Source organism: Didymella exigua (assembly GCF_010094145.1).
Source record: "Didymella exigua CBS 183.55 unplaced genomic scaffold M421scaffold_2, whole genome shotgun sequence".
Lineage (NCBI taxonomy): Eukaryota > Fungi > Ascomycota > Dothideomycetes > Pleosporales > Didymellaceae > Didymella > Didymella exigua.
Window position 1 is genome coordinate 711,879 of NW_022984776.1, and position 26,403 is coordinate 738,281.

The 26,403-nt window shown below is 53.4% G+C and overlaps 9 protein-coding genes and 1 non-coding gene across 10 annotated transcripts; 5 read left to right on the plus strand and 5 right to left on the minus strand.

The window, feature by feature from the left end:
* Positions 1-86: 86 nt before the first annotated feature.
* M421DRAFT_88636 (uncharacterized protein) lies at positions 87-4,053 on the minus strand (the record flags this gene model as incomplete). Its single annotated transcript, XM_033597681.1, has 9 exons — positions 87-1,189; positions 1,289-1,985; positions 2,256-2,326; positions 2,476-2,531; positions 2,576-2,718; positions 2,793-2,972; positions 3,214-3,255; positions 3,548-3,715; positions 3,844-4,053. The coding sequence occupies 9 exons, from the start codon at positions 4,051-4,053 to the stop codon at positions 87-89; spliced, it is 2,670 nt and encodes an 889-aa protein (XP_033453664.1).
* A 143-nt stretch (positions 4,054-4,196) lies between these two features.
* M421DRAFT_415759 (uncharacterized protein) lies at positions 4,197-6,046 on the minus strand. The gene has a single exon (XM_033590818.1). The coding sequence runs from the start codon at positions 5,770-5,772 to the stop codon at positions 4,504-4,506; it is 1,269 nt and encodes a 422-aa protein (XP_033453665.1). The 5' UTR covers positions 5,773-6,046; the 3' UTR covers positions 4,197-4,503.
* Positions 6,047-10,200: 4,154 nt separating this feature from the next.
* On the minus strand, positions 10,201-11,316 carry M421DRAFT_51862 (uncharacterized protein; the record flags this gene model as incomplete). Its single annotated transcript, XM_033594974.1, has 1 exon — positions 10,201-11,316. The coding sequence occupies one exon, from the start codon at positions 11,314-11,316 to the stop codon at positions 10,201-10,203; it is 1,116 nt and encodes a 371-aa protein (XP_033453666.1).
* Positions 11,317-11,335: 19 nt separating this feature from the next.
* Positions 11,336-13,358, plus strand: M421DRAFT_88639 (uncharacterized protein; the record flags this gene model as incomplete). The annotated part of the gene is made up of 5 exons (XM_033597682.1): positions 11,336-11,438; positions 11,489-11,604; positions 11,790-12,612; positions 12,665-13,041; positions 13,338-13,358. The coding sequence occupies 5 exons, from the start codon at positions 11,336-11,338 to the stop codon at positions 13,356-13,358; spliced, it is 1,440 nt and encodes a 479-aa protein (XP_033453667.1).
* Positions 13,359-13,775: 417 nt separating this feature from the next.
* On the minus strand, positions 13,776-14,194 carry M421DRAFT_88640 (Cyanovirin-N; the record flags this gene model as incomplete). The annotated part of the gene is made up of 3 exons (XM_033597683.1): positions 13,776-13,780; positions 13,831-14,013; positions 14,062-14,194. The coding sequence occupies 3 exons, from the start codon at positions 14,192-14,194 to the stop codon at positions 13,776-13,778; spliced, it is 321 nt and encodes a 106-aa protein (XP_033453668.1).
* A 770-nt stretch (positions 14,195-14,964) lies between these two features.
* M421DRAFT_415762 (uncharacterized protein) lies at positions 14,965-18,000 on the minus strand. Its single transcript, XM_033590819.1, has 2 exons — positions 17,168-18,000; positions 14,965-17,115 (listed from the first exon to the last, which is right to left on the minus strand). The coding sequence occupies exons 1-2, from the start codon at positions 17,570-17,572 to the stop codon at positions 15,442-15,444; spliced, it is 2,079 nt and encodes a 692-aa protein (XP_033453669.1). The 5' UTR covers positions 17,573-18,000; the 3' UTR covers positions 14,965-15,441.
* A 138-nt stretch (positions 18,001-18,138) lies between these two features.
* M421DRAFT_415763 (sodium/hydrogen exchanger 8 /H(+) exchanger 8) lies at positions 18,139-20,926 on the plus strand. The gene is made up of 6 exons (XM_033590820.1): positions 18,139-18,512; positions 18,574-18,603; positions 18,663-18,815; positions 18,899-19,032; positions 19,082-19,604; positions 19,652-20,926. The coding sequence occupies exons 1-6, from the start codon at positions 18,470-18,472 to the stop codon at positions 20,740-20,742; spliced, it is 1,974 nt and encodes a 657-aa protein (XP_033453670.1). The 5' UTR covers positions 18,139-18,469; the 3' UTR covers positions 20,743-20,926.
* Positions 20,927-21,834: 908 nt separating this feature from the next.
* M421DRAFT_51502 (glycoside hydrolase family 6 protein) lies at positions 21,835-23,159 on the plus strand (the record flags this gene model as incomplete). Its single annotated transcript, XM_033594938.1, has 4 exons — positions 21,835-22,106; positions 22,152-22,324; positions 22,371-22,598; positions 22,645-23,159. The coding sequence occupies 4 exons, from the start codon at positions 21,835-21,837 to the stop codon at positions 23,157-23,159; spliced, it is 1,188 nt and encodes a 395-aa protein (XP_033453671.1).
* A 1,743-nt stretch (positions 23,160-24,902) lies between these two features.
* Positions 24,903-26,006, plus strand: M421DRAFT_51687 (glycoside hydrolase family 5 protein; the record flags this gene model as incomplete). The annotated part of the gene is made up of 1 exon (XM_033594956.1): positions 24,903-26,006. One exon carries the CDS (start codon positions 24,903-24,905, stop codon positions 26,004-26,006), a length of 1,104 nt encoding a protein of 367 aa, XP_033453672.1.
* A 282-nt stretch (positions 26,007-26,288) lies between these two features.
* On the plus strand, positions 26,289-26,378 carry M421DRAFT_t8. The gene has a single exon. It is a non-coding gene; the product is annotated as a tRNA-Gly (tRNA).
* Positions 26,379-26,403: the final 25 nt, after the last annotated feature.

Consider the following 26,403-nt stretch of genomic DNA (forward strand, 5'->3'; position numbering starts at 1 on the left):
GAAGCTGCGCAAGTGAAGCCTCTTAGATCGTGAGTTGCGCTTGCTCGCCATGAATTTCTCTGGTCCTTCCTTGAAACTCAGCTGCATCAAGACAGGAGGATGCACTGCTCTTGAACATCCCACTCTACCCAGTCTTTGCTCTCTTCGACGCCAAGACAGCTATAGAACCCTGTACCATATCCGTCAAGCTCAAGCATCTTCTTGCCCAGGATAAAGCCAGGGCCTAGGTAGATATAACGACCACCACTGCTAGCGCTGCGCAGTAGACAAGGCGAGGAGCATCCGAAAATAATTGCACATGAATCTCCTATCTGGGCAACGTGGGGCGCGAGGCCAAAGCATCCCCGCTCTGTAACGATGAATCTCTTGCCAGCGGTCGTCGACGAGAGAAATTTGTGGACGTTGCTGGATTCGAGCATGTCTACTTCTTCGGCATCCCAGCTGATAGCGCCGGAATCGTATAGCTCCATGGAGAGCCGCTCGAATGCTGTGATGTAAGTCCTCCGCGCGTGCATCCACTCATCCATGTCGCCATAGAAGTTCGCCATTGACAATGCGTCGAAGAACGCTTCGAGTAGATCTGACGAGTAGTAATGCGTTTCAGGTCTTGACTGCCGTACTGAGGTCCATAGTTCGAACAACACGGCTGATGTTGTCGCACTGCCCTGCAGGACGCGAGAAGCAAAAAGCACAGAGCCAACGACGGCGCCTTCAACTTGGAGAGTCGTGCCACCAAGCAGCTTCGGCGTGGAAACATGTCCTTCGCGCGACCTCAGCGGCGGATAGTTGTCGCTCGTCGACACGAAACTGATAAAATTGTCCTCTCTTATGCTCCAGTCCGGTGCCCAGGTCATGGAGATCGATTTAAGTGACGCTTCATCATGCTTGACGTAGTGAAGTAAGTCGACAGCACCCATTGCCAATACGTAGTCTGTTGCGAAGTCGCGGTAGACGTTCAATGGAGTGTCGTTGTAGTTTGGTAAGATACTCAGTTGACGCGTGGAGTCGTTCGCAAGATCAAGAAAAGCGTATATCCTATCGCGTGGATCCTTCAGCTGTAGGGCTCTCGCGAAATGGATGTAATCCAGGAGGGAACAGGGTTTCCAGGAACCCTCCTGGTAGAACGTGCAGACGATGTCCTGATGCTGAGCTTCATAAGCCTCCAAGTGAGATCTGAAGCGGTCCTCAGCTGGCATGCTGATAGTCTTCACGGCTCGCCGGTGTCTCCAAACGAGTACTCGCATAAGGTCGTGCCAAGCGAACTATATCTTCCCCCATATGACTATACCCTGACTTGCGAGCCCAGCTTCTCGGACGACCCAGCCTCGTGAGAACCAATCTTGCTCCACCAATACATTCACGGATACCCATCGGGCGTCGCTCAGGACAGGCTCATCTGCGTCCACATATGGGAACCAGTCCCGAGGACTCCACTGAGGCTCCCATTTACCAGCAGATTCCAGCTCGTCAACTCTCCCACGGATTGTTTGAAGGATAGAATCAATCTTGCCGCAAACATCCTCAAGTAATGCGGCTACAGCAGGCCCATGCTCTTCCCCGGAGGATCCCATGCAAAGAAGAACACGCTCTGCATTGCGATAGATACGGCCCATAAGAGTTACTTGGTCGCTCTTTTCCAGCAGGTCTTCCTGATTGATGCAGATGGAGTCTGCCCAAAGGGTCCTCGGGGCATCCGGAAGTCTCACTCGTTGGAGCACTCTGTGAAGATTCGGAGTAATTTTCAATACTCTGCCATCGCAAACAATGCGATGATTTCGATCGTCGGTGCCCCAAACATACGATACAGATTCGTAACGAGCCCCATCGATGCGCGAAGTGTGGAGGCTACATCTGAGTGGGTCGCTGTCGACTCCAGGCAAGAGAGCGAGGTACCGAAATGCGTCTGGGGGAAGCTCCTCATACTGATAGGGTTCCGTTGGCAAGCGTGCGTCGGCGAGGGAGCTGATGGCGCTCATGGCAACGGACTAATGTCGCATTGGCAGAAGATAGAAGCATTTCGACGATGTGGTGAAGCCAATCCATGCACGTTCACTGGTGTTGATCAGCGACTACTGCCAGTCCTCGGATCAGGTCCACGAATAAGTCGTCATGCATCAACTTAGTGAGGAGCGTGTTCGTCGACGCGGTGACGATACTTTCGGCGAGGAGGTGGTGCGCACCTTTCCGCTCTGAGATTAGACCGACATCTAGCGGCGAAGGCATATTCTGCAACGAGCTCGGGGAGTAAGTGTTACCAACATGTTCATCAAACCAGCGTCACATTGGTATAGCAGGGTTCGGGGATCTGCATAGTCTCGAAAACAGGCTATCGGACATGAGACAAACAAAGAAGTCACTGACAAAGCAGAGCTGGCTACACTCGATGCATGCCCACGCAGCTCACAATGCGTCTTGGAGTCGAAGAGCCTACGTTGTGAATGATCTATCGGCTGGAAGTAGCCCAGATCGGCTCACCTTTACGGCAAGTCGCTTCGAAGCCAAAGTCCAAATATTTCTGCTCTCTAACAAATCTGTGCAACTAAATCTCACCCTCGCAGCGTACCTCTTGACTCACAGATGCTTAATAAGATAGTCCATCACCCAGGGTTCGGGTTGCCCGAAGCGCCTTCCATTCCAGGCATGCAGGTCATAGATTGGCGCGTTGACGAGACCAACAGCGGCAGCACAATCGTTGCTCCCTGTCACAAGAATTCGACACTTTGTGTTGTGAAGTACAAGCAAATCGTCCGGACGAGAAGCACATTGACAGCGTCAATTTGAGGCATATCTACCACGGCTTCAGAGGTCGGTTCGCACTGTATCACAAGGACACCAAAGTGGACGTGTGCGTCAATCGAACCCAAATCCTCGAACTTGTGGACGTAAATGGGACGTCTGCGATCTAGGGCATAACTTCCAGTCTCCTTACGACTCACGAGGCAAGTATTTGCGACCGACTGAGCTTTGACCACCTAAACATCATTCAGTATCTGGGCGTCGAGGTGAGTGACGAGCTCGAGCTCGACCACGGAAGGGCCAGGTTTCATGTACCACTTGCAGAAAAGAGTATACCAGGCCTCGTGTTCAAGAAGTGCGACTGCACGGTCGACGAACTCGTGACCCGTGGACAGAAGGTTATGTCTCAAGGCTGTTGCTGCAACTATCCAGTATCTCCATCGCATCAGTCTTGTGCATGATAATTTGAGCCCTCACAACATTCTGCTCGAGCGTGGCAACAGGGGCGTCCATTTCGTGCTGGGAGAAGTCAGTAGCACGCACAACACTGGTAAGGTGATCACGTTCAGAATTGGAGACAATCGATGGGGTAGGAGGATGACTGGTATGCCTTCCGCGAGTTGACCGAGTGATTAGTCAAGGAGATTGGCGGGGAGGCAAAGGATTACAAAGGAGTTGAGATATTGACAAGACGCTAGTATCTCGAGATGTATATGATGGATTCATAGAGCGACCTGCAATATAGATGCAACAAGTCCTTGTACGGAACCGAAACTCTAGCACGGAAAGACGGACCCTGAAACAGACCAACCCCGAAACGACCCAAGCGCCATGCTCCAAGTGCCCCACTCGCGAATGTCTCATTAGCATACGGGACCAGCCGCCGCTCCGCCGTCATCTCCAGCATGCACGATTCGACGCTACGGCCAGCGGCGTGCGCGCCTTCTTGGACGCCCGCCCGTGCCGCAATGTCAAACTCCTGTCAACATTTTCCCTGAAGCGCCCCTGGCTCTCGTTCATGAATCTATATCCCATTTCCTTGCTCCATATTGGCACCTCCGTCCACGCCCCGCCCTACCAACCGCACGCCTCGCTCAATACCCTCACGATGCTCGAATCCCTGCCAAAGCCCACGCGAAATGTGACTGAACTGGCGCGTGAGGAGAAGAGCTTCACATTTGCGCATTTCACGTGCGAGCATGCGTGGGTCATCGGCAATATCCTGCGCAACACGTTGAGGTCCGCGGATATCTCAGCGCTCATACACATTTCTTTTGCGAACCAGACGCTGTTCCACTCGCCGAGTTTGCCGGGCATGATGCCGGATCATGAGACCTGGGTGCAGAGAAAGCGCAATACGGTGCTGCGCTGGGGACACTCGACATGGCACATGAGCTGTCAGTTCGATGGGGATTATAAGCGCTTTGCTGAGCATCATGCCATGAGTGGTGATGAGTGGGCGAAGTACACGATTGAAGGAGGTGGATACCCTGCCCTTGTGAAGGGCGTAGAAGGCTGTGTCGGTGCCATTGTCGTCGTCGGCCTAAACGGCGAGCAGGCGCACATGGTCATTGTGAAGGCAGTTGAGGAGTACAGAGTATTGAGGGAGGGATCGAAAAGCCCCATGCGCAGTCTGACTGTCAAATGACTAGACCGACTGGGTAAAGGGAATGGACTTGGGATAAGCGTGGAGGGATTGGATTTGAATCCTCCAAAGCAAAGAGGAAGAAGTTAAACACATGGTCCAGGCTGGAACTGGTTACTACATTACAGATGAGCACTGGATGTGCCATCTACAGGCCGGAAGCCAAACCGCCCATCGGCTGCGTCGAAGGCTATCGAGCAGCCCCAGAGGAAGTTCCTCCCGGTGTTAACGTACGGTGGTCGCAAAGACGTTTCTGGAAAGACGTACGTGGGCTCTACCTGCGAGCCATCACCAACCGCGAAGGAGTACGACATCGCAGAGTCCTCTAACGAGGGGAAGCCAATGGACAGCCTCGTGCCAGGCTTGACTCGTTTCACCATCTTCGCTCTGCCATTGAGATTCGGGTTTCGAATCGTCACATTCGGTATTGTGAAGCCTTCCTCGGCTCGAATGTACATTTGGGAGATGCCTGTATCGACAAGCCCAGGACCACAATGCCTCCCTCTGCCATCGATGCTGAAGCACATCTTAGCCATGGCCCAGTCTCTTGGGTCCTCGTCGTGTGTCAACCCAGGCTCGAGGCCTGTGAATTGAAACCCTTTCACGACCGCTTGCGTCAAGCCAAGATGCACACCCTGCGTTGAGATCGCATAGCCCAGTCGCATAAAATTGGGCGGTATCATTCGCCCGTTGATCGACTGAATGTTCAAGAATGCATTCACCCTCGGTGAAGCATACGGCATACCGTCTTTTGGCCCATTTCTACCGAAGCCAACACCCATGTATGTTATCTTTGACGTGTCGCGTACAAGAGCCTCCTCTCCATTGGGCCCACGAGGGCACTCAAACCGACCTGCTGGCGTGCTCGGATCATACCACGGACATGTCCAGCTTTTGTCGACTACGAGGATCGGCACCTTCGCGATAGCTTGCGAGCCAGCCTCTCCGTGGAACGTGATCGGAAGCTCCACAAGACGACCCACGTACAAGATCTTGCTGCTAGTGAAGAAGTGATGCGCTGGCGTTCCTATGCTTCTGTCGACACTGGAGAGAATGGGCGCACCGATCAGCGTCATGGTACTTCCGGTGTCCACGGGCATCTCAATATCCGCATCCTTGATTGTCGTCTGGATTTGTGGTACATGTTTCGGGCTGAACTTGTAGATGTATGGAATGAATATCGATTCGGTATACTGTGACAGATCAGCGTCCGCATAGGACATTTTCCGCGATGTCGAATTGATCATGTAGAGCGCAGCAATACACAGTACAACCAGAATGCGATGAAAGAGTGTTGAACTCCTCCAAATCCGTCTATGGGGTGTTGAAGATGTCGACATGGCTGCCTCCTCGGAAGGCGGCATCGGCACTTTATAGTCCTCGGCTCTCATGGCTGTTTATAGCATGAGGCTTGCGGTTCCCCGCAATGTATTGAACAACTGCCGTCCGACACGTCAAAGGTGCAGCTGAGACTTGAAGTGTGTTGGTTGGATGGACCGCCAATTGCCGCGTGCTTTGGGGGAACGGTCGCGTTGATTCTACGTCATCCTTGCCTTGGTGTGCTGGCGCCGAGGCAGTACTTCGTATTGGACCCTCCCGTCAATTCAGCTTTGTGATGTTAGACTGGACACCAATGTATGTAATGCACCTAAAGATTGATCTTCGCGGACAGCCGAAGGGCTATCTCTGTGCATCCCTGTCAAAGCCCAGCCACTGATCACAGATCATTACACACACGTGATGCTGCACGACGGAGGGCCCTTGGATCTTCCGCGTGCGCTTACTGGCGCCTGTGCAACAATGTTCATGTCTGATCGCATTCCGTACATAACTGAAGAGAGAGGAACCTTGACACTGCGAAGCCCTCGCGCAATATGGGCGATACCATACGTCGCCGCTGAGGGACCGTCCCGTCTCACTACAGATCGAGAAACGCACCGTAACGCGCCCGGCTTCAGCTTCGGAGCCACTTCCTCTTAGCAAACATGGGCCGCTCGCCCTCACGCTCCAGTGATGGCGGCGGTGCGACTCGTATCGAGCCACTCCTCCTCAACGCGATTGAGAAGAAGCGACACATAGACGTCATTGCGATCATCGAAGAGGCCAAAGCCAAGGCGCAACCTACCGAGCACCTACTGCGCATTGGCCTTATGCGCGCCGTCGAACGAATGGACGTCGAGATCACCGAATACCTGCTAGAAAGTGGAGCAAAGCCTGACGGGACACCGGGAGGCAGAGTCTCACCTGTATTGAAGGCAGTTGAGAGGAACAACCCCAAGGTGCTTCAGCTGCTTCTCAGGTTCGGTGGAAATGTGGACGCACAAGATAAGCAAGGCCGCACTGCGCTTATGACTGCTGCATGGAAGAACTACTTTCACGTCATGGACGTGCTGCTGAAAAGCGGTGCAGATGTGAACAAGAAGGACCACAATGGGCGACACATTTTACACAATCTGGCGGCGGACAAGGACTGTAACTGGGGCTCAAATGTTGTTGAGCTACTGCTGCGCCGGGACATTGCCCTCGATGGGCCGCGTGGGCAAGATGAGAGCAAGAGAACTCCCCTCCATTGGGCTGCAAGCACGGGCAAGCGTGAACTTTGCGAGATGTTACTGGAACGGCCGAAGCTACCAAGATCCAATGTGAACGCAGTAGAGGGAAGAGGCAAGGCGCCTATCCACCTCGCAATCGCGCACGGGCGAGATGACATCGTCGAGACGCTGCTTGCACACGGCGCAGATGTCATGGCAAAGAGCGACGGGAGCTGGACACCGTTACACAATGCATGCGAACAAGGAACGGTGAGAGTGATCCGGGCGCTTCTAGGTGCCGGAGCACATGTCAATGCCCGCCTACTGAACGGTATGACACCGTTGCATATTGCTGCGCAGTCTGGACACCTCGATGTAGTCGAATGCCTCTTGGAACGAAAGGACATCAAGCGTACTGCAAGGGATTCTTTCGGTATTACACCATTCCTCCGCGCTGCGCAGAACAAGAGACGGGACATCGTGTACCTGTTAGCTCCTTCAAACAACGTGGAAGCCCTCAGTGAAGATGCTTTGGGAGCTTGCAATGGATTCGATGCTACGATTGTCGACTTCGGCAACTTCCACAACGACAACAAAGTCACAAGGCGAACAGTCTATGAGGTCCTGTACGGCCGAGATGCTATCAACCCGCGGAAACCAGCCGTTGCAATATTACCAGCCGAGTCCAAGGCTACAAGTTTTCGGTGGATCCACCTTCCTGCAAATAACATGGCTTGGGTTGAAGCGCTGCTAACCAAAGCGTTCATCGAAGAGGGCGCGAACGACCATGAAGGCTTCAGGGCACTGGAAAGGTCCTTTACGCACCAACACCGCGGCCAGCAAGTGCACTCGCACTTCATGCGGCCACTTTGTCAAAGCACACCACGGGCCCCAAAGCACCACGATGAGTCCGATCTATCTGACAGTGCCGAACACGGGCCGCCGCAGATCGTTGTCAACAATGGCCTCGGTCTAAGCATCGATTCAATAGCCGGCGCGCAAGAATCGCCGTTATCTCCGTTGCCGCGACAACCAGTACGAACGGGTACCTTCAGCACTGATCAGACTGATTGGACTAACGGGTCAGGTACTCCCGTTGGAAAAGAAGGTAAGGGCAAGCACAAGGAGAAGACAAACAAGCTGCAAAAGTGGAGAGGCTCCAAGCCGGCTGGTGGACGATCCGGAGGCACAGAGACACTAACGAAGCAGTATGATTATCAATCTAGAACAAAGGTCAGCATGCCGATGACAGACAGTGGGCGCCTTCGCTCACCAGGCAGCCCTGGGAGGAAAGACCCTGCAGCTGTTGCAAAAGCCAACATCTTTACTTTCATGCCGTACCTGCACTTTGAGACAGATCAGAGGAGACAGGAAATGCAAGAAGCTATCGCACGAGCGCAGTCGCTGAAGGAGCGCAATTGGCAAAAGATTCACATCGCGCCGCAAGCAAAAGCGTCGACGTACGACGAGATGCTGCTACGTGCGCATCTGACGTCTTCTCAGGTCTCGCTTCACGTCCGCCGAACTCTGGATCAGTTCTTCTATCATAACATCGATACTCGGTCACGAGATAGAGATCAGGTGGTGTACAGATACCAGCGCAAGTCATCACACAGCACTCATGTAGATCCCAAGATCTTCATGGTCGACCAGCTGTGGATGTGGGTGCTGGGCAAAGATTTGATCGTCACCGCCTTTCCCCAGCGGTGGCAGCAGCCCCGCAACGATCCTCTGAACGTCCTTGATGGTATCATCGAAAGGCTCAACAGCAAGACGCAAGAGCCTGTACGCAATGTCTACGATCTAGCTACGATCATCACTGAGCGCTGCAGTGGCGTCTTCGATAGGCATCGCGTAGGTGACGAAGAGTATCAGTTCCTGGACATGTTCGAGAGCAGTATTGGCGATGCCACAGAGATGGAAACGATGCTCTTCAAAGAGTTCAACACTGCTTCCGCTCAGGCATCAGCCTGGTTGCAACATCATAGACGGCCAAACCGATTCTCGCGGCATCTCGAAGCAGAAGGCAGGCACCGAGAGCATCAGAATCGCCGCCATATGCCGCATCATTCTCACACGCATGCACTCGCTGATCCACCCATCAAAGACGAGCACTTCGTGTACGATGACGATAGCTCGCTAGCGCATGCTCCTCTCTTCGTCGACAAACTCCTTGACATAGGCGCGGAGACCGATCTTCTGGCAGAGACCAAGGATATTCGCGACGAGCTCAACATGATCGCCAAGGTCCTCGAGGACCAGCGCTCAGTGGTTCCAGATCTTGAAGTTGCCATCATTGATATTTACAGGGAAGAGCGCAAGGCCCAGTACGACCTGAAGCGGCACTTTAAGGACCAACTCAAGACGATCGACACTCACTTGAAAGATCTTGAACGAATGGACAAGCAAGCAGAACGTATCTACAAATCCATCACAGATCTCCTCGACCTCAAGCAAAAGCACGCCAACGCCTTCGAAGCACGTTTTGCCCGCGACCAAGCCGCCGGAACCGCGCGCCAGAGCCAGACAATTATGGTGTTCACAATCGTGACTATCATCTTCTTGCCGCTAAGCTTCATCGCCGCCCTCTTCACGATCAACATTGAGGAGTTTCCTCACAAGCCCGGCGGCGACGAACCCAGCCTCCCCATGTCCTATGTCTTCAAATTTATGTTCGGTATCGGCCTTGCCATCTCGATCCCTTTCATTGCCATCGCGCTCTCGTTCGATGCGATCGGCGACTTTTTCCGCGAAGTGCGACGCCGATGGCGTGATCGCAAGGGTAACACGGCTGAGTTAGATAGGCGCAGCATGGCAGTCATTAGCGACGAGAAGATAGACATTGAGTACGCCGTTGACATGCACGCGCTTCAGCAAGCGCTTAGTGCTGGACGGAGTAGTATGGTGCAGGCTAATGGCAGGCGTAGTATTGGGAGTTATTTGGGAAATGGGTATGAGTATGGTAATAGAACGACGTTACGAACGGCTGCAAGTCGCAGTACGGTGGGTAAGGATGCAGTTCATGTTACCACGTGTGGGAATGGGATGACTACCGTTGGTGGAAGGTTGAGTGCGGAGGTTAGGCCGAGTCCGGTGGAGAGGATTAGTACAGGATTTAGGATGAGACGTAGTACGGACATCGAGCGTGGCTGAGAAAGAGGTGGGTTTGACGATACACGTTATTTGTCTTGCACGAATTAGCTAGATACCCTGCGCCTTTGTGCGCTGAATGTTGTTTGTTGCGGCCGCGAGTAGGCTGTTCCCTCTTACGGCCGCGCCCCCTCAACTTTACGAATCTTTGACCGGGTGCTTCCACTGCTGGTACCCCACCCAAGCTTGGAACCCAGCCAGCACCAATCCGAATAGGCCGATCGTGACTGCGATGAACACACCAATCGTCGTTGCCATCAACATATTCCGTTCAGCACTCTTCGTTCCTCCCTCGAACAGTCGCTCGAACCAGTTGCGTGGACTTGGATCTTTTAGCTCGTTTTGCAGCTCCCTCAACCGCTCGCCAAAGTAGGAGTAATCGATCTCGGGGTCGTCGTATCGCCCGAACGAACGCATCTTGTAGCGCAAGAAATTCTTCTCGAAGCCACGCTTGTTCGTCAGATAAGACGCGAAAACTTCCGACTCACGGCCCGGAGGGAACAGAACCTTGTAGATCGTGTAAAGAACCTCCAATACTAATGCCCGAGGAAGCGTGCTGTCCTGAGAGCTTTGCTTCGTTGCTACAAGCATCTCTTCCAAAACTGTTGTGCTGTCATACACATAGACCCTCCGCGTTCTTAGATCCAGTTTCAGGTGGCTGCGAAGGTCGTCCGTTGCTTGGAAGCGCAATCCAGCCTTGCTCGTCAAACGTTTCGCGGTGAAGTCTGACGTGAGCACCGATTCGACGTCCACCATCGCTTTTGTCCCAAAGGCTTCATCAATAAATGCCTTGACTGACTGCCCGGTCAACCACGGAATCGCATCGGCGCTGTCCTCCAGGTTATCTGTGCAGTCGTTTGGTACGCCACAATTCAGGGACAACAGCACACTCAGGCCCAAATTGTATGCCTTCTCCTGGTCTGAGACTGGAACGGAATTAACATCGGCAAAGTGCTGTTTCATTAAGTGCTCCTTCGACTCATCCGGATTGTTTTTAATTTGATTCATGATATCGAGTAGATCCTGGTGATTTTCCAAACCCTGTCGTGCTGCGGAGAATGGTACGTAGCATGAACAAAGACGTTCATATCGCGACAAGGCTGATTGGACGCGATCTTTGTGCATCCAGGGACATACCGGTGCTTTGCAAGTCGATTTACCATCGCAGTTGCCGCACAGGCGCCAATTCCATACGCATCTACCGAGATTCTGCAAGTCAGTGTCGGTGACGATTTCGAGAGGAGCAAAAGACATGTTCGCGTCATAGGTTGACATGAAGAAGTGGGGAAGGGAATTTAATGCTTTCTCTGCGCATTCAGGCGCCTCTTCAGTCACCAGCCAGGAGAGGCTGAGCATGGGGTCAGCATTGGGGTCAGGTGTGGCAAGCTGCTATTGGTTCAATTGAACTGCTGCAACTACTTCGTAGGTATAGCGCCAACACCTATCAACGCAGGCGCTACGCAAGTTCTTCAGCCTTACAGCCCTCGAAGCTGCGGCGCCAGCCTGGCCTTGACCGGTGGAACAGAATATATTGGCTTTCCGGTGCGATTTCATAACCATTCGGCATGAATGACATATTGACGTCTTCGATGTTCACCCACCTGAGGCCAGGCAGACCCAAATGCCCGCAATGTGGTAGCAAACTCCATAAATCTTGCGAGAACGATCGCACTCGCATCAATAATCTCCTAATATTCAACAAAGATGTCGAACCTGAACTTCTACAGAGGCTTAACGCCCTTTTGGATGATTTACATGGTCCTCTCCTCGCTCACTTATCGACGAAATCTGAGGAATTCAGACCTTTGATGTACAGGATCCGTATACTTGGGCCAGATGAGGCTTCCGCCAAACCGTGGGTCGTAGTCCTCTGCCCGACATCTGCAGTCATGAACGTCGAATCGTTCTTTCAAGGAGATTTAGCACGGAGCGCTTGCGCTGGGGAAGGTGTTGAAGTGGCGTATGTCGGTCGTTCATTGCGGTTCAAGAGCGGGTTGTGGAACGAAGTGGAAGTTGCGTTCGCGACGACAGATCTGCAACACCGATCACCTTGGTCAGGTTCGGTCGTGCTCACGCAAACATCGAATGAACTACATGCAAGCATGGGAGGTGTGCTGGTCGTCACGGATACAGAAGGCATGGAATCCGTAGTCGGACTGACGGTCGGGCACCTACTACATTGCGGAAATAGGACTGGTTCTTCTCCGCTGGACGTCGACTTCGAACAATTCATCTCGACACCCGTTTTGGAAGATTGGGGCAGACCACAGACACTGGGACGTATCGCCGAAGTCTCCTTTTCTGCTTCGGCACGAAATCTAGACTGGGCACTGATACACTTCTCGAATGAAACCACGGTCTCAGATTTGGTCTCCAGCGACCCAACGGACGAGAAATTCATCTTGGGTCACTGCAAGGGCTCTGTGAAATTTCGTCCTGACCTGCTTTCACACGTAGTGGCCACTATCTCAAATCTACCTGCGCGTGCGATACTCCCCCTTGGAGATGTATTTATCAACGTACACCCAATAACTTTCTCTGGCATCGATAGTAAGTTATGATACCTTACTTGTTCTTTGACACCTGTTGACGAATCACACAGACTATGAGCTACCTGAAGGTAGCTCTGGTACATGGGTTGTATCGGAAGACTTTGTCAACGACACCAACGACGCCGGAGAAGACTTCAGATGCCGCATAGTGTATGTGCATGGTATCGTTGTTGCAGATGACTGCTATGGCGATGTGTACATGATACCGATACTGGATATCATGAACGACGCAAAACAGGCCCTGAATGCGACTTCGGTTACATTGCCGCGAAATACTCGTGAAGCAACGCATTTGGTACAGTCGAAAAGCTTCAACCTACATGTGGGCTCTGATGCGACCATCTCATCACGCACGTCCTTAGGGCCAACTGAAAGTGGCCTGGAGAGAACGCCTAACGTTTCCGTAACCCTCACTGATGAGCCTAGAGTGAGTGTTAGGAGTCCACCACCACATCAGGCTACAAATCCGAAGAGCGAGGCATTTATCTGGATTTGCTCGGAATGTGGCTCTGGCCCACTTGCGGGCTGGAATCCGAGCTGTATTTCTTGTGGGCATTCCGCTTGTAGTTTTTGTACGTTGGAGCAGATTTTTCCGCAGCCCAGGTAGCGTTTCTGCGGTTACTTTTCCATCTGGAATATATTTGAGTCTGTAGTGCGGACACTTAGTGCAAGTTCACCCACGTTACTGCACTTTGCTGACACGTCTACTTGATGGAAGATCAGCATCTGAAGAGGTGGGCGTAGTTATATGGCATACCTGAGAGAGCGATCGCAGCGAGCGCCAGGTACATTTTGTGTTACTGCAAACAAAAGACAATTGTATTGCCGAATAAGAACCGAGTCGAAGGCACATTTACAATGTGGCCACCACTACAAAGCAGTGGTCAAGGTGCAGAAAGAGATAAATACTGCAGGAACGACATGGAGCTGATCAATTATTGAAGCTTGATGACACGGACGAAGAGGTGTGAGATGACTCTGGCAGCGAGAGTGGACGATACAAAGACAGGACGATACGTGGGCTGAGAAAAGAGAGGCACTTGAAGTTTACTTTGTTTCATTCATCGTTGTGGTGTTCGATGTGAGTGTAGGTACCGGTTCCTACCACTAATGTCGTTCATCCATCGTATCCATCGTGGTCATCGTGACAGGCAACGACGCTTAGTCTGTACGGGGGATCAGCAAGGCTAAGCCAGAAAGGCGATGCGTCACTCACTGTAGCTGAAGTCGCCATCGTTGTTGGAGACGCGCTCGGACAGGTTGAGGTCACGCTCATGGTAGTTGCCCTCCTGGTCGCAAAGGGACGCACGAAGGACAGGGACGGAACCGTCACCCTCGATGGTGAAGTGGATGTTCTCAGCGGAACCGGAGAAGTTCTCGCCATCCCAGTAGAAGTGGCCTTCGGCTTCGTCAGTATCAGTATATCATCTTGGAGGAGCAGCCTCACCGTTATCGTTGCCGACGTGCTGATTGAGGTCGATCTCAGAGTCGTTCCACTCGCCATCGGCACGCTGAAGACGGGCACGCAGGATGTGGCCGTCGTCGACGCGGATATCCTCAGCGGAGTAGTGGAAAGACATTGTGAATTGAGAAGCTTTTGGAAAGTTTTGAGTGAGAAGAGACGCGGAATTGAAGTTGAAGGAGAGAGTAGTTGAAGAGACAAGGTTTGAAGTAGAGGGGAACTGCGAACTTTATGCGGGGTTCTACGTCGAGGCAACCGCGAGGTAAGAGAGAAGTGGGGCATCATATGTTACGCCTTCCCACAAACAGCATCACGAAATCGCTCGTCAGCTCCACTGTGCCGTTGGCAGCTGCACATGCTCGGTGAGCAAACTCCAGGACCCGGAATCGAAGCCTGTGGCTGAGCGTCTTGAACGGCTATCGTTGGCTATCTTCATTGCTCAGTGCCGCAAGTCCGGCTTGGAGATCGTGAGATTCCATAGCAGCTTCTCGAAACGCAGCAGATGCAAATCACGGGCTACTGGACCCTGAGGTCACACCCTTATCCCATCAACCCAATGGCCGCCAAGTGGGCACAGCCATGCAAGGCGCCACGGTGTGGCCGGATCGCGCATGCGTGGCTGAGTCTGATTTGTGGCGGGACTTCGGAGCACATTGCAAGTGGAGACGATGCGTCCACTGGCTGCAGGTCGTTTACTGATGCGCGTTTGAGGCCGTTTACAGAGTGGAGCCACGATGGGTCGAGCCGTTCCAGGCTGGGCGATGGTGGTCAATAACGATATTGATAAACATTGTCCTCCTGTAGGTATGCAGTTACATCTCTTTCTTGCTCGAGTAGAGCAGCATGTCGTTTCAAACCTACCTATGTTTCCTTTGTGGTCGAGGAGGAAGTATGAAGGATGAGCACGCAATGTTGGGGTGCAGCACGAAGGCAACCTTGCCGGGCGCTAACTGAGGCGCTACGCGGGCTGGACTGACCGCACTTTAACAACCCCACGGCTCCTGATCCAGGAGGAGCTTCGTGAAACGCGTATCATCAGTTCAGCTGGTGCATTTCGGTGTATTTTGAAATGGCCACATACTTGGTTAGGCGAACATGGTGTGTTGAATGCGTAAAGTATCGTAAATTAGACCCTACCCTTTCGATGCATCTGGAAGAGACTCAGTGAGTAATACGTTGTTTGATACGCGTGTCCAAACTCTCGAAATCGAAATGCAGTCAAGTAACTCCGTCGCTCGCCGTGATGCGTGGGATTGAAGCGCTTTTGATGAACCGACCCGGGCACCGGGCCGCGCGAAAACCTCTTCACGTACGGAACGCAATGATACAGTAAATAAACAGTACTCTGCTCACATCGACACCAAATCAACGCCCAGACTGTCCCTCCAAGACTGAGGTCATGTTGGACAACTCAGACAGACGCCTCCTCCTGGTCGGCCTCTCGACCTCATCCACATCATCCTCCATATCCCGGTCCTTTTCTTCGTGAATTCGGAGAGTGAGCCAGGCAGCAATGATGGCACAAATACCACCAAAGCGCAGAACCCAAGCTACACTGTCGTCACCAGCAACACCGCGAGGCTTCTGGAGAGCTCTAAAGATGATGGAGCTGACGAGTGTGGCAATAACCTGGGGAGCGGCGATGGCGACATTGTGGATACCAAGGACCACTCCAGCAGAGTCCGCATCTCCGGCATCAGCACCCTCGGCGACAGCTTGTTCCTCCTCGTTCGCGGGCTTGATGGCTCCACGGCGGATGGCATCGCGTTTGGAAATTTCGGACGCGATGATGGAGAAAGGTGCCCAACCAGTCAGACACCATGGAACACCGATAGCGCCAACGAGGATAGTCGCGCCTATGGTCGACTTGATCACGAAGGTCAAGCCCATGAGGACGGCGAACAGGATGTGCGAGATGAACCAGGAGCGGCGAAGGGTAAGCGACTTGATCTGGAGCTTATCGAGAGCGGCGGAGAACTTCTCTATCCTCGTCTTGGCTGGCTCTGTACGCTTCTTCCTAATGGTAAAGTAACCAGTGCCACCCATGGAGTGAGGAGTAGCAGGAGTTAGGGGTGTGGTAGGTCTAATAGGTGTGCCAGGTGTTGGTGGCTCGGGCTCGGGCTCAGGAGCCTGGAAGGAAGGTGGGATGATGAAGGGGAAGATGACAGAGCACAAGAAGGTGGTGACGGCAAACACCAAAAGGGCACGAGTGCCAATTCTGGTAGCGTCTTCCCAGACCTGATCAATCTCTGCCTCAGACATGTGCGGATTCGCCTCGAAGAATGGATCGGCGTAGATCTCACCAACGTAGGTAGTGATGTAGAAGAGGAAGGGGAACCATCCGATCCAAGCGAAGAACTGGACCTCGCAGACACGCTTGATCTGGTCAGGGAGTCTCTTGACAGATTTGGACAGGCCCTGGAAGAACGCAATGACGCCCTCCTTCTGCTCCGCCGGAGGCGGGTCACGGGTAGGGTCTCGTTCGCCGGCGGTGCAGCTAACACCAACGGTAAGGGCCATGATGATCGAAGCAATGGCGCAGAGCACCTTGAACTGTGTGTCGCCGAGGAATGGAAGATAGAGAGGGAGATTGATGTATCCGGCCAAATAACCAGCAATGTTTCCAACGCCAGCGGACCGCATAAGCCACGCGTTGGCTGATTCCTGCTGGTGAGTGGGCGCAACGTCTACGATGTAGGCGCGAATAGCGGCTTGGATGACGTTGATGGCAAAGTCAAGAACGTAGACCAGCAGGACGGCGAACACCATGGTGCTGTTGACAACGTAGTAGTTCTCGCCGTCAGCGCCGAACAGTTTGCCAATGCCGCCGACGACCTCGCGCGCCCATCCTAGCAGCATGAGAGAAGCAATAGTTGCGATAGCGCCTCCGTAGATGAAAGGACGTCTCTTGCCCCAGGTACTCCTACAGTTGTCGCTTTTCAAACCAACATAGGGCTGCACAAGGACACCGGAGAGAGGACCGGCGATCCAGACGAGAGCAAGCATGGACTTGCTGAGGCCGAGGGACAACAAATAGGGCTGCGCATTTCGATTAGCTGACTGAACATGAGCATGAGGGGAGAGTGCATACCGAGCCATTGGAAGTCTCGACAGACCAGCCAATCTGGAGGCCAAGACCACCAAGAGTCAAGAGGAAGAGGAAGAAGCTGCTCTTCGTCTCCTCGAACTCAGGGAAATAGTCGTCATCCTCCTGACCGAAGCTTGGCGGGATGGGTTCTTTGAGGAGACGGTCGGTCTCACGGGCGCGATCGACGGGATTGATGAGAGGCGAGGACTCGGTGAAGCCGGTTTGGCGGTTAGGAGAAGGCACCAGCTCGGAGTCGCGACCAAATGAGACAAACTTGGGGCGAGGACGGCCAGACTCAGACAGCCTGGTGTCGATTGGTGGAGGGTTTGGCACGGAGCGTCTCGAGGAGATGGAACTCGCCTCGGAAATGGTGTCGTCGTTGTCGCGGCGGCGTGAAGAGGACGGCATGCTGGCGGTCGTGGGGAGGACTGCACTCGAGATGCAGTCTGCGCCGGCAATGCAGATAGACGCAGCGGTCGAAGGCGATATCGCTGCCTCTTTCGAGATGTGCAGAGAACAAACAGACGCGAGGAAGGTTCAAGGGTAGGTAAATGCACTACAGAGTTAGGTGCGAGCAGATTCTGCCCTATGAAGTCACTGGGAAATAGCCACTTGCACTTGTTGTCCCGTTGAGGTCAGGGTCCGGTTGGCGCACGTACTTCAAGTTCGGTGTCAACCGTCAAACACCTGTTTGCCCGCGCCAGAAGCGCAGAAGCGGATGAGCGAAGAAGCAATGCAGCGAGCGGTGCAGGACAACGAGGAGAGCTTTCACGGGGACGCAGGTTGTTATGGGCCAGAAGGGCGGTGAGGATCAGGTGCAGCTAAGAGGTTCAAGCAGGGCACGCGGTTCCGTGGAGACGGCCTGGAGTTCTGTGTTCTGCGAGTGACGTACGTGAGGCTGCGGGATACTAGGCCGCGCTGGGCTGGTGCGAAACCACCAACATGCGGGCCAAGCAAGCAGCTGTCGGCGGATGCGCAGGTCAGGAGCTCCTCCAGTTCGTAGCTAGACGTCGTTCACTGCACGCCTCCTGTCGCAGACGCGTATATCTTGACCAGACCGCCTGCGCGCGTGCGCTGACTCCGGGGAAGCCGCTGCTATCGAAGCTGCCGTGACTCGCGCAACGTGGTGCCTCAGACAATCGTTGATCAGTCGCTCCGCCGCCCTTGGTGACACCGAGCATCAAGACATCGAAGCCACCTATCCTTCGCACCACCACGGCACACCCTGCACATCCTGCACATCCTCTGCACGCGTTTCCCGGCTCCCGCTGCTGATGACAACGCGACTCGGGCCTTGAAGTCACCATGGTGTCGACCGTCGCATGGGCCGTAATGCGCCAATTGCTGAGTATGCGGCGAGCAGCCTACACGGCGTTGTTTCTAGTACTGTTCGCTGACTTGACCTGCAGAGCGAGATGCTGTCGATGCAGACCCAGATGGTCAGTTCTCTCCGCCGTGCGCACGCCCACCACCGTCTGATGCTGATGCGCCGATACAGAAGAAGCCCCAGAGGCAGGCCAGAAGGAGATCTTCACATCATGGGCGCTTTCGATATTGATCGTGCTGCTCATCATCGCGCTCTTCACAAGCTACATTATGCAGACGCGCAAAATCCAGGCAGTTCACGAGACTGTCCTGTCCATCTTCGCCGGTACGTCGAGTGTTGCCTGCCGTGCCTGCAGCCCACCTCGTAATCGTAATCCTCCGTGCTAGAGCCTCACTAATACCCATCAGGTATGGTCGTTGGCCTCGTGCTGCGACTGACTGCAGTGGGTTCGGTCTTGGACGCAGTCAGCTTCGACTACCAGATGTTCTTCAACCTCCTACTGCCACCGATCATTCTCTCAGCTGGCTACGAACTGCATCAAGTGCGCCGCCCTCTCTGTTGCCTCAACACCTGTCACTGATACTGTCCAGGGCAACTTCTTCCGACACATTGGGAGTATCCTTACCTTTGCTTTCGCTGGCACATTCATATCCGCCGTCTCGCTCGGGCTCATCCTGTTCCTTTGGACCCGTATCCCTCTCGATGGCTTCAAAATCAACTTTGTCGAAGCCATGTCAGTTGGCGCTACGCTCTCAGCCACCGACCCCGTTACGATTCTCGCCATCTTTGACACCTACAAAGTCGAACCGAAGCTGTATACCCTCATCTTTGGCGAATCTATCCTCAACGACGCCGTTGCTATCGTCCTTTTCGAGACCGCACAAAAGTATAAGGACGGCGCTGAGACACTTGGCATCACAAGCTTGTTCGAAGCTTTTGGCATCTTCTTCGGCGTCTTCTTTGGAAGTCTGTTCATTGGTGTCATGGTCGGAATCGTCGCATCGTTGACACTCAAGTTTACATATGTCAGACGCTATCCCAAGACAGAAACATGTCTCATCATCCTGGTCGCCTATCTCACATACTTCTTCTCCAACGCTATTCACATGTCCGGTAAGTCGCTTGAATTCATGCAACTTGACCTCCGCTTACATTACCAGGCATTGTATCTTTGCTCTTCTGCGGCATCTGCCTCAAGCATTATGCGTACCACAACATGTCTAGGCGCACTCAGTTGTCGACGAAGTTTGTCTTCCAGGTCACCTCGCAACTGTCGGAGAATTTCATCTTCATCTACCTCGGACTCTCGCTTTTCACAGACAAGCAGCTTGACTTCAAGCCTCTCTTCATCCTCATCACCGTCTTCGGCATCTGCGCTGCTCGCTGGGCAGCCGTCTTCCCCCTTTCGAAAGCTATCAACGCTGTCTCGAGATACCGCCAGCGACGCCGTGGTGTCGAAACGACCGAAGAGGAAATTCCGTACGCCCACCAGGCCATGATCTACTGGGCAGGACTACGTGGTGCAGTCGGTGTTGCTCTTGCAGCAGGTCTGACAGGCAACAATGGCGATACCCTCCGTGCTACGGTGCTTGTGGTGGTTGTGTTGACTGTCATTATCTTCGGTGGTACCACGGCACGTATGTTGGAGATCATGGGTATTCGCACTGGAGTGGTGGAAGAGATTGACTCTGATGACGAGTTCGACATCGAAGTGGTCAATGGCGGCACGTTCCAGCGCAACGCGGGCTCAGGTATAGGGCACACGCCTAAATCTAGCCAGAACGGCTTCGGGCTGACCAACGTGAATGGCGCATACTCGAGCGGCTCCCTGAACCGCAACAGCCCACCTACGCGACCGAACGGACAACCAATGCGACGCAACTCTAGCAAACAACGCTCTGCAGATGGTGCCGACCGAGGCCTTCTCAGCCCTGGCGACAGTAACTCCGCAGACGAGGACGATGCAGACCTTGATTTGCCGCCAAGCGTGCGCAGGTCGCCAAACCGACAATCCTCCCCACTTGACACAACAATCGACCCTCTTTACCCGACCTCAGGTCATAGGATGGCTGAGACTGGGCCAACAGAGGGGTCGAGCAGAGTGGCCACAGCGACGGGTGCAGTAAAGCAGCTGTTCAACGATATCAGCCATGACCCGGCAAGCGCATTCAAGCAGATTGATGATGGGTTCTTGAAACCGCATTTGCTTCTCGACCCCGGGCATGGTAAGCCTGGGCCAAGCAATGTGTGAAGGTTGGATATTTTAGCATTTGAGCATCTCTGGCGTTATTGGGAGTGTGCATCATTACATCGTTCTACGGAACTGGTGATACATGTTACGAACGCCGTGACTACAAAATCTCGCGGCGCAGTTAGGCTGTAGCATTATGCCTGATCCAAGTTGGCAGGCTGTTGAATTGACTTGTTCATCCCACATCGTAGATCCGCTGACAAAGCGACGGATGCCATTTAAGGTACATTCAAGCTCTGCATGACCTGACGAATTACTAGACATGGAGGCTTACAAGGTTGTGGGCGAGGCTTGAGTACATCAAGGCACTTTCCCCCGTGCTTGTTCCGGGCAATCACAAGCCGCTAGCGCGCTCTCCATATTACTTCAGATTAACCCACTAACAAACATCAAACCGGCTCACGCAGCGCAACCAGTCAGCGTCGAAGATCATAACGGCTCATCTGCGAAGGGTGGGCGACTCTGCGGGACCCCATGGCCTTTCCAATGGCCATGATTGCGGGGAAACTACCTCAGTGTAGGAAACACTTGCAGCCTCACCGCGGCTCAATTAAGGCTCATATGTCATCAAGCCAGTGATGGTGCGCACTCCAAGGCTCCGAACGAGAAGCAGTACGACGAAATATTTGGAGTCTTCTGGACTTGCGAACAATGCTTCTAGGTCGAGGCAGCAATTTTGTGGACAGTGTACTCAGAGCAGTCAGCCAGAATGCAGGGCATAACGCCAGCAACCTACAAGGACCGCCCCGGCTCCCAGATTGACAGGCATGAGAGGCAGGTCCGAACTTCCGCCACTGTGAGATGAGGCCTCTTACATGTCAATGACCTTATACCAGATGACCGATGATCCTGCGATAGTACGAGCACATGTCACCTGCAGCAAGCGTTCATCTACGTTTCATCTTTCGAGTGGCACAGACCTCGAACATCACGTACCGGCGGGCTTCGGGCCTGCTTCCTGATGAGCTGCGTTCTATCGCCTCAGATACCCGCTTCTACAAGTCGACAGCATGTCACAATGGATATAAAAGACTGCCCAGCGCTCGAGATCACCAGCAACCATATCCGTAGTCCTTCGCTCTTTCCGCCAACATGCAGTTCACGCTTACTGCCCTGCTGGCATCTGCCATTAGCTGCGCCTTCGCTGCGCCTACAGCCACCGAACAGGGCCCCATCACTGCCCGTCAGGCTGCTAGTTCTTGTGCGACTGCTGTCACCCTCTCTGGCAATCCCTTCGCTGGACGATCGGTCTATGCCAACAGCTTCTACTCGTCTGAGGTCCTTTCCGCTGCTGCCTCGATCACCGACAGCGCATTGAAAGCCAAGGCTACCCAGGTTGCCTCAGTGGGAACATACCTCTGGATGTAAGTAATTTGCTCGTCGCGGGAAGCTGTGACTGACCTGCCCAGCGACACCCGTGCCAAGATTGCCTCCGTTGAAGATGCCATCAAGAATGTTGGCTGCAGCCAGATTGCCGCTCTCGTCATCTACAACCTCCCTGGCCGTGACTGTGCTGCTAAAGCTTCCAACGGTGAACTGGCCGTTGGTCAACTTGATGTCTACAAGACACAGTATATTGACCGTACGTGCCCAAAATGATAATATTCCTACACTGCTGACCACAATAGCCATCGTTGCTATCTTCAAGAAGTATCCCAACGTCGCCATCTCCCTGGTCATTGAGCCCGATTCCCTTCCCAACCTTGTCACCAACAGCGATGTGGCTGCATGCCAGGCTGCCGCCACCGGCTACCGTGATGGTGTTGCATACGCACTCAAATCGCTCAACCTGCCCAACGTAGCCATGTACCTCGACGCTGGCCACGGTGGCTGGCTGGGTTGGCCTAACAACCTCCGTATGTGTTGCTCTCCAAACTTGTCTACCACACTAATCGTTCGCAGAGCCTGGTGCCCAAGTCCTTGCCGACGCTTACATCGCTGCCGGCAAGCCTGCGGCGCTCCGCGGTATCTCGACCAATGTCGCTGGCTGGAATGCCTGGGACCTCACACCCGGCGAGTTCTCCACTGGAGACGGCCAATATAACAAGGCGCAGAACGAGAAGGCCTACGTCGAGCTTTTCGCTCCTTACCTGTCAGCTGCGGGCATGCCCTCCCAAGCTATTGTCGACACCGGCCGAAACGGTGTCCAGGGTCTGCGCAACGCGTGGGGTGACTGGTGTAACGTCAAGGGCGCCGGCTTCGGTGTACGTCCCACGACCAGCACTGGCTCGAGCCTTGTTGACTCATTTGTCTGGGTCAAGCCAGGTGGTGAGAGTGATGGTACCAGCGATGCCTCTGCCGTGCGTTACGACTCGTTCTGTGGACTCGATGATGCGTTCAAGCCCAGCCCTGAGGCGGGACAGTGGAACCAGGAGTACTTTGTGCAGCTGCTCCAGAACGCTAAGCCGTCTTTCTAGAGTAGACTGGTTGTTGAAACTTCTTGTACATAGATGTTTGAGGTTGTGAGAGAGTTAGTAAGAATGGCGGAGTGAGCAGTGTAAACGCTATCTGAATGACCTTCGTTTGGACTCTGGAACATCTGCTCATTGACCGCTCAACATGCACACAGTGCCAATGTAATCAGGTGCCATGTCTATCATGCTCTGCAAGCGCGCCTTGTGAATCTTCAGGTGCAGAAAGCAGCGGCGAAATGGCCTTGACCAGTCACGTGTACATTCTAACATACTGCGCCTCAAACATCCAGCTCCCAGTCCCGGCAGACCATTCAGTCCCGGCAGACCATTCACCCCCGGCAGGTCATTGGCAGTAGTCCGTCTCGCCTCTTCTGATAGGTTGCTGGAGCGATGGGCCATTCCTCTAGGATCCTGTTGCATTGATAGATGTAAACGGCTGTTGGAGCGAACAGTACTGAGTCGCCAGTCCAGCCAAGACGCTCGTCTCGCTGAGGGCAGTCCGTGAGGATCGATATAAAAATACCTCTCGTACTCCAGCACATTTCAGTACGACCTATTGCTTTGCATCTGAGCACTCGAAGTGGCCCGCTTTTTGCATACCTGTACAGCTTCGATGGAGTTCACCAGGGAAAAGCCAGCGGAGGAGAGCTGACGTAATTGGCTGGTTGATGTTAAATGTTTTTCGGAGAAGCTGCTCCGGATGCGACTTTGTCGAGTCTCTTATGTTTAGGCCCGCAATGCGTCTCGTAGTCCACTCTGAGGAGGTCGGCAGGCTGATCTCCAGTATGCTTAGCTCGCTCCAGAATGTGAGGTATTCCCTCTTGTAGATACCTTTAAATCTAACAGACACGCGCTGCCTCGATGCAAGGGGGCCCTGAGCGGCCATGGCTCCAGCTGTCATGTCGTTGAGACGACATCGGTACTTCTTAACACTTCTGGCTTTCTGGTGGCTGATGTTTCGCGGACTTTAATGTTGTGCATGTGCTCGGCCGTACGTTATCAACGACAGTCACGATAAAGATAGCGGAGACTGATTCTAAGTTTGGAAGGTTTGTCGGCTACTGAACAGCAGAAATGTGCAAGATGGTAGGACAGACAGACTCAAGCACTGTCACATGCAAAATCCACTACGGCTGACAGAAATTCGGAAGGGCTGCCTATTTCGTTACGCAAGAGCCTCGCGGTAGGCCTGCCGCACTTGTCTATGCAACAGCATTGGACCATGCGTCATCCTATTCGTCGTAGTCGCGCTAATTTCTTCTTCCCCAGAATCGTACAACGGTACGACCTGGTCCCAAAGATGTTGCGACGGCTCGGACCCAGATGTTGATGGGGATAGAGAAGGATCTCGTATTGCGGGGGCTGAGTGGAGGCGTCTGGGAGGCTTGGCGCATTGCTCATCCTATTTGCCGTAGTCGCGCTTATTTCTTCTTCCCCAGAATCGTACAACGGTACGACCTGGTCCCAAAGATGTTGCGACGGCTCGGACCCAGATGTTGATGGGGATAGAGAAGGATCTCGGATTGCGGGGGCTGAGTGGAGGCGTCTGCGAGGCTTAGCGCATAGCATGCGTCGTACATAGTTCAGCCTCAACTCGTCACCGGCCCCTAAGGACACCTATGCGAAACGACTGAAGTCAATGCAAGTGGGGAGCGAAACCTACATATACATCCCGCTACCCACGATTTCCGCCGAACTCAACCTCATACTAATCGACTCTGCTGACCTTCAGCTACCCCCACCACCATGACTACCCCACCAGCCCCGCAATACGTCGATTGGCGCAAGTTCAAGGCGAATGGAGTTAATCTCGGGAGCTGGTTCTGCCTGGAACACTTCATGATGCCCAAGTGGTTCGAGCAACACGGCAACTCTCCTGACGAGTGGACAGCGTGTGAGAAGTTCGGCGCAGCCGGCGCGGACCTCGATAGCCACTACAAGACATGGTTCACCAACGCGGACGTCGATACATTCGCAGCTCACGGTGTGAACGTCCTCCGCATACCCTTTGTCTACGCTGCATGGATCAAGGTTCCCGGCTCGCCGCACTACCACGGACCTCAGGTCGAGATCATGAAGGAGCTAGCTACATATGCGATTGAAAAGTACGGGATGCATATTGTGCTCGATCTGCATGGCCTACCAGGCGGCATCAACTGGCTCGACATTGGCGAAGCGCATGGGCATGGCGACTGGTTCTACAACGAAAAGAATCTTGAGATGTCGTATGAAGCAGTGGATGCGGTGTTGAATTACATCCAGAACAAGTCTGGGCATCCTGAGTCTTACACCCTTGCGCCAGTCAACGAGGCTGTGGACAGCAAAGAAATGCAGAAATTCGGCACTCCCTTAGCGCTCTCCGACAAAGCAGCAGACTGGCTGCTGAAATATATCCTGGGAGTCATTCAGCGCACCGAAGCTGTCAACAAGAGCATTCCGATCATGTTCCAGGATTCGTTCAAAAGAGAAGAATACTGGTCATCCCGGCTCCCGGAGTCAGCGAACATCGTCATTGACACACATAATTACTTCTTTGCTCATCGCCAGTGCAGTCCCGAGACAGTCCTTCCTGTCATCGAGCAGGATGCTAAGACAGCAAACAAGACGAAGAAGTTTCCTGTCGTCATTGGAGAGTGGTCGATTGAGATGGAGCTCAATAACCAGCTGTCTAAACGCAAGGAGGTGTTTGATGCTGGAAGAGCGGCGTTCAGCAAGTACACACAAGGCAGTATCTACTGGTCTGGAAGAGTGGACAGCGATGCCAAAGTTGCTGGAGAAGGTGGCAAACGTGATTACTGGAGTTATCTGGACATGATAAAGGACGGCGTGATAACGCCTTGGAAAGCCTAGATGCCGATAGCAACTAAACCTTGGAGAATTGAGTGTCACTGGTACAGCGTCGAAGTGCTCGTGCTATGTTACATTTAAGCCTCAGGCAGTCATCCGGCTATATTCACATAGATGAGGGGTATACACTTTCATTTGCCCCGCTTCTTGCCTCATGTCAGCTTACACAGTGTACACTTGCTCGTTGTCCTGCAGCTATCTGGTAATGTTCACCGTCCAGAAGAAGCTCAGATGATCGCTCAAGTTATACTTCATGCACCTCGATCGCTCTCCATCTGATAACACGCATCGATAGTTTAGGGGTAGAATTGAAGCTTCCCATCTCACCAATGGAAGGACTTGCTTCAGGCACGGGTTCGATTCCCGTTCGATGCAGCGGGTCTCTTTTCGCTCCTTGTGT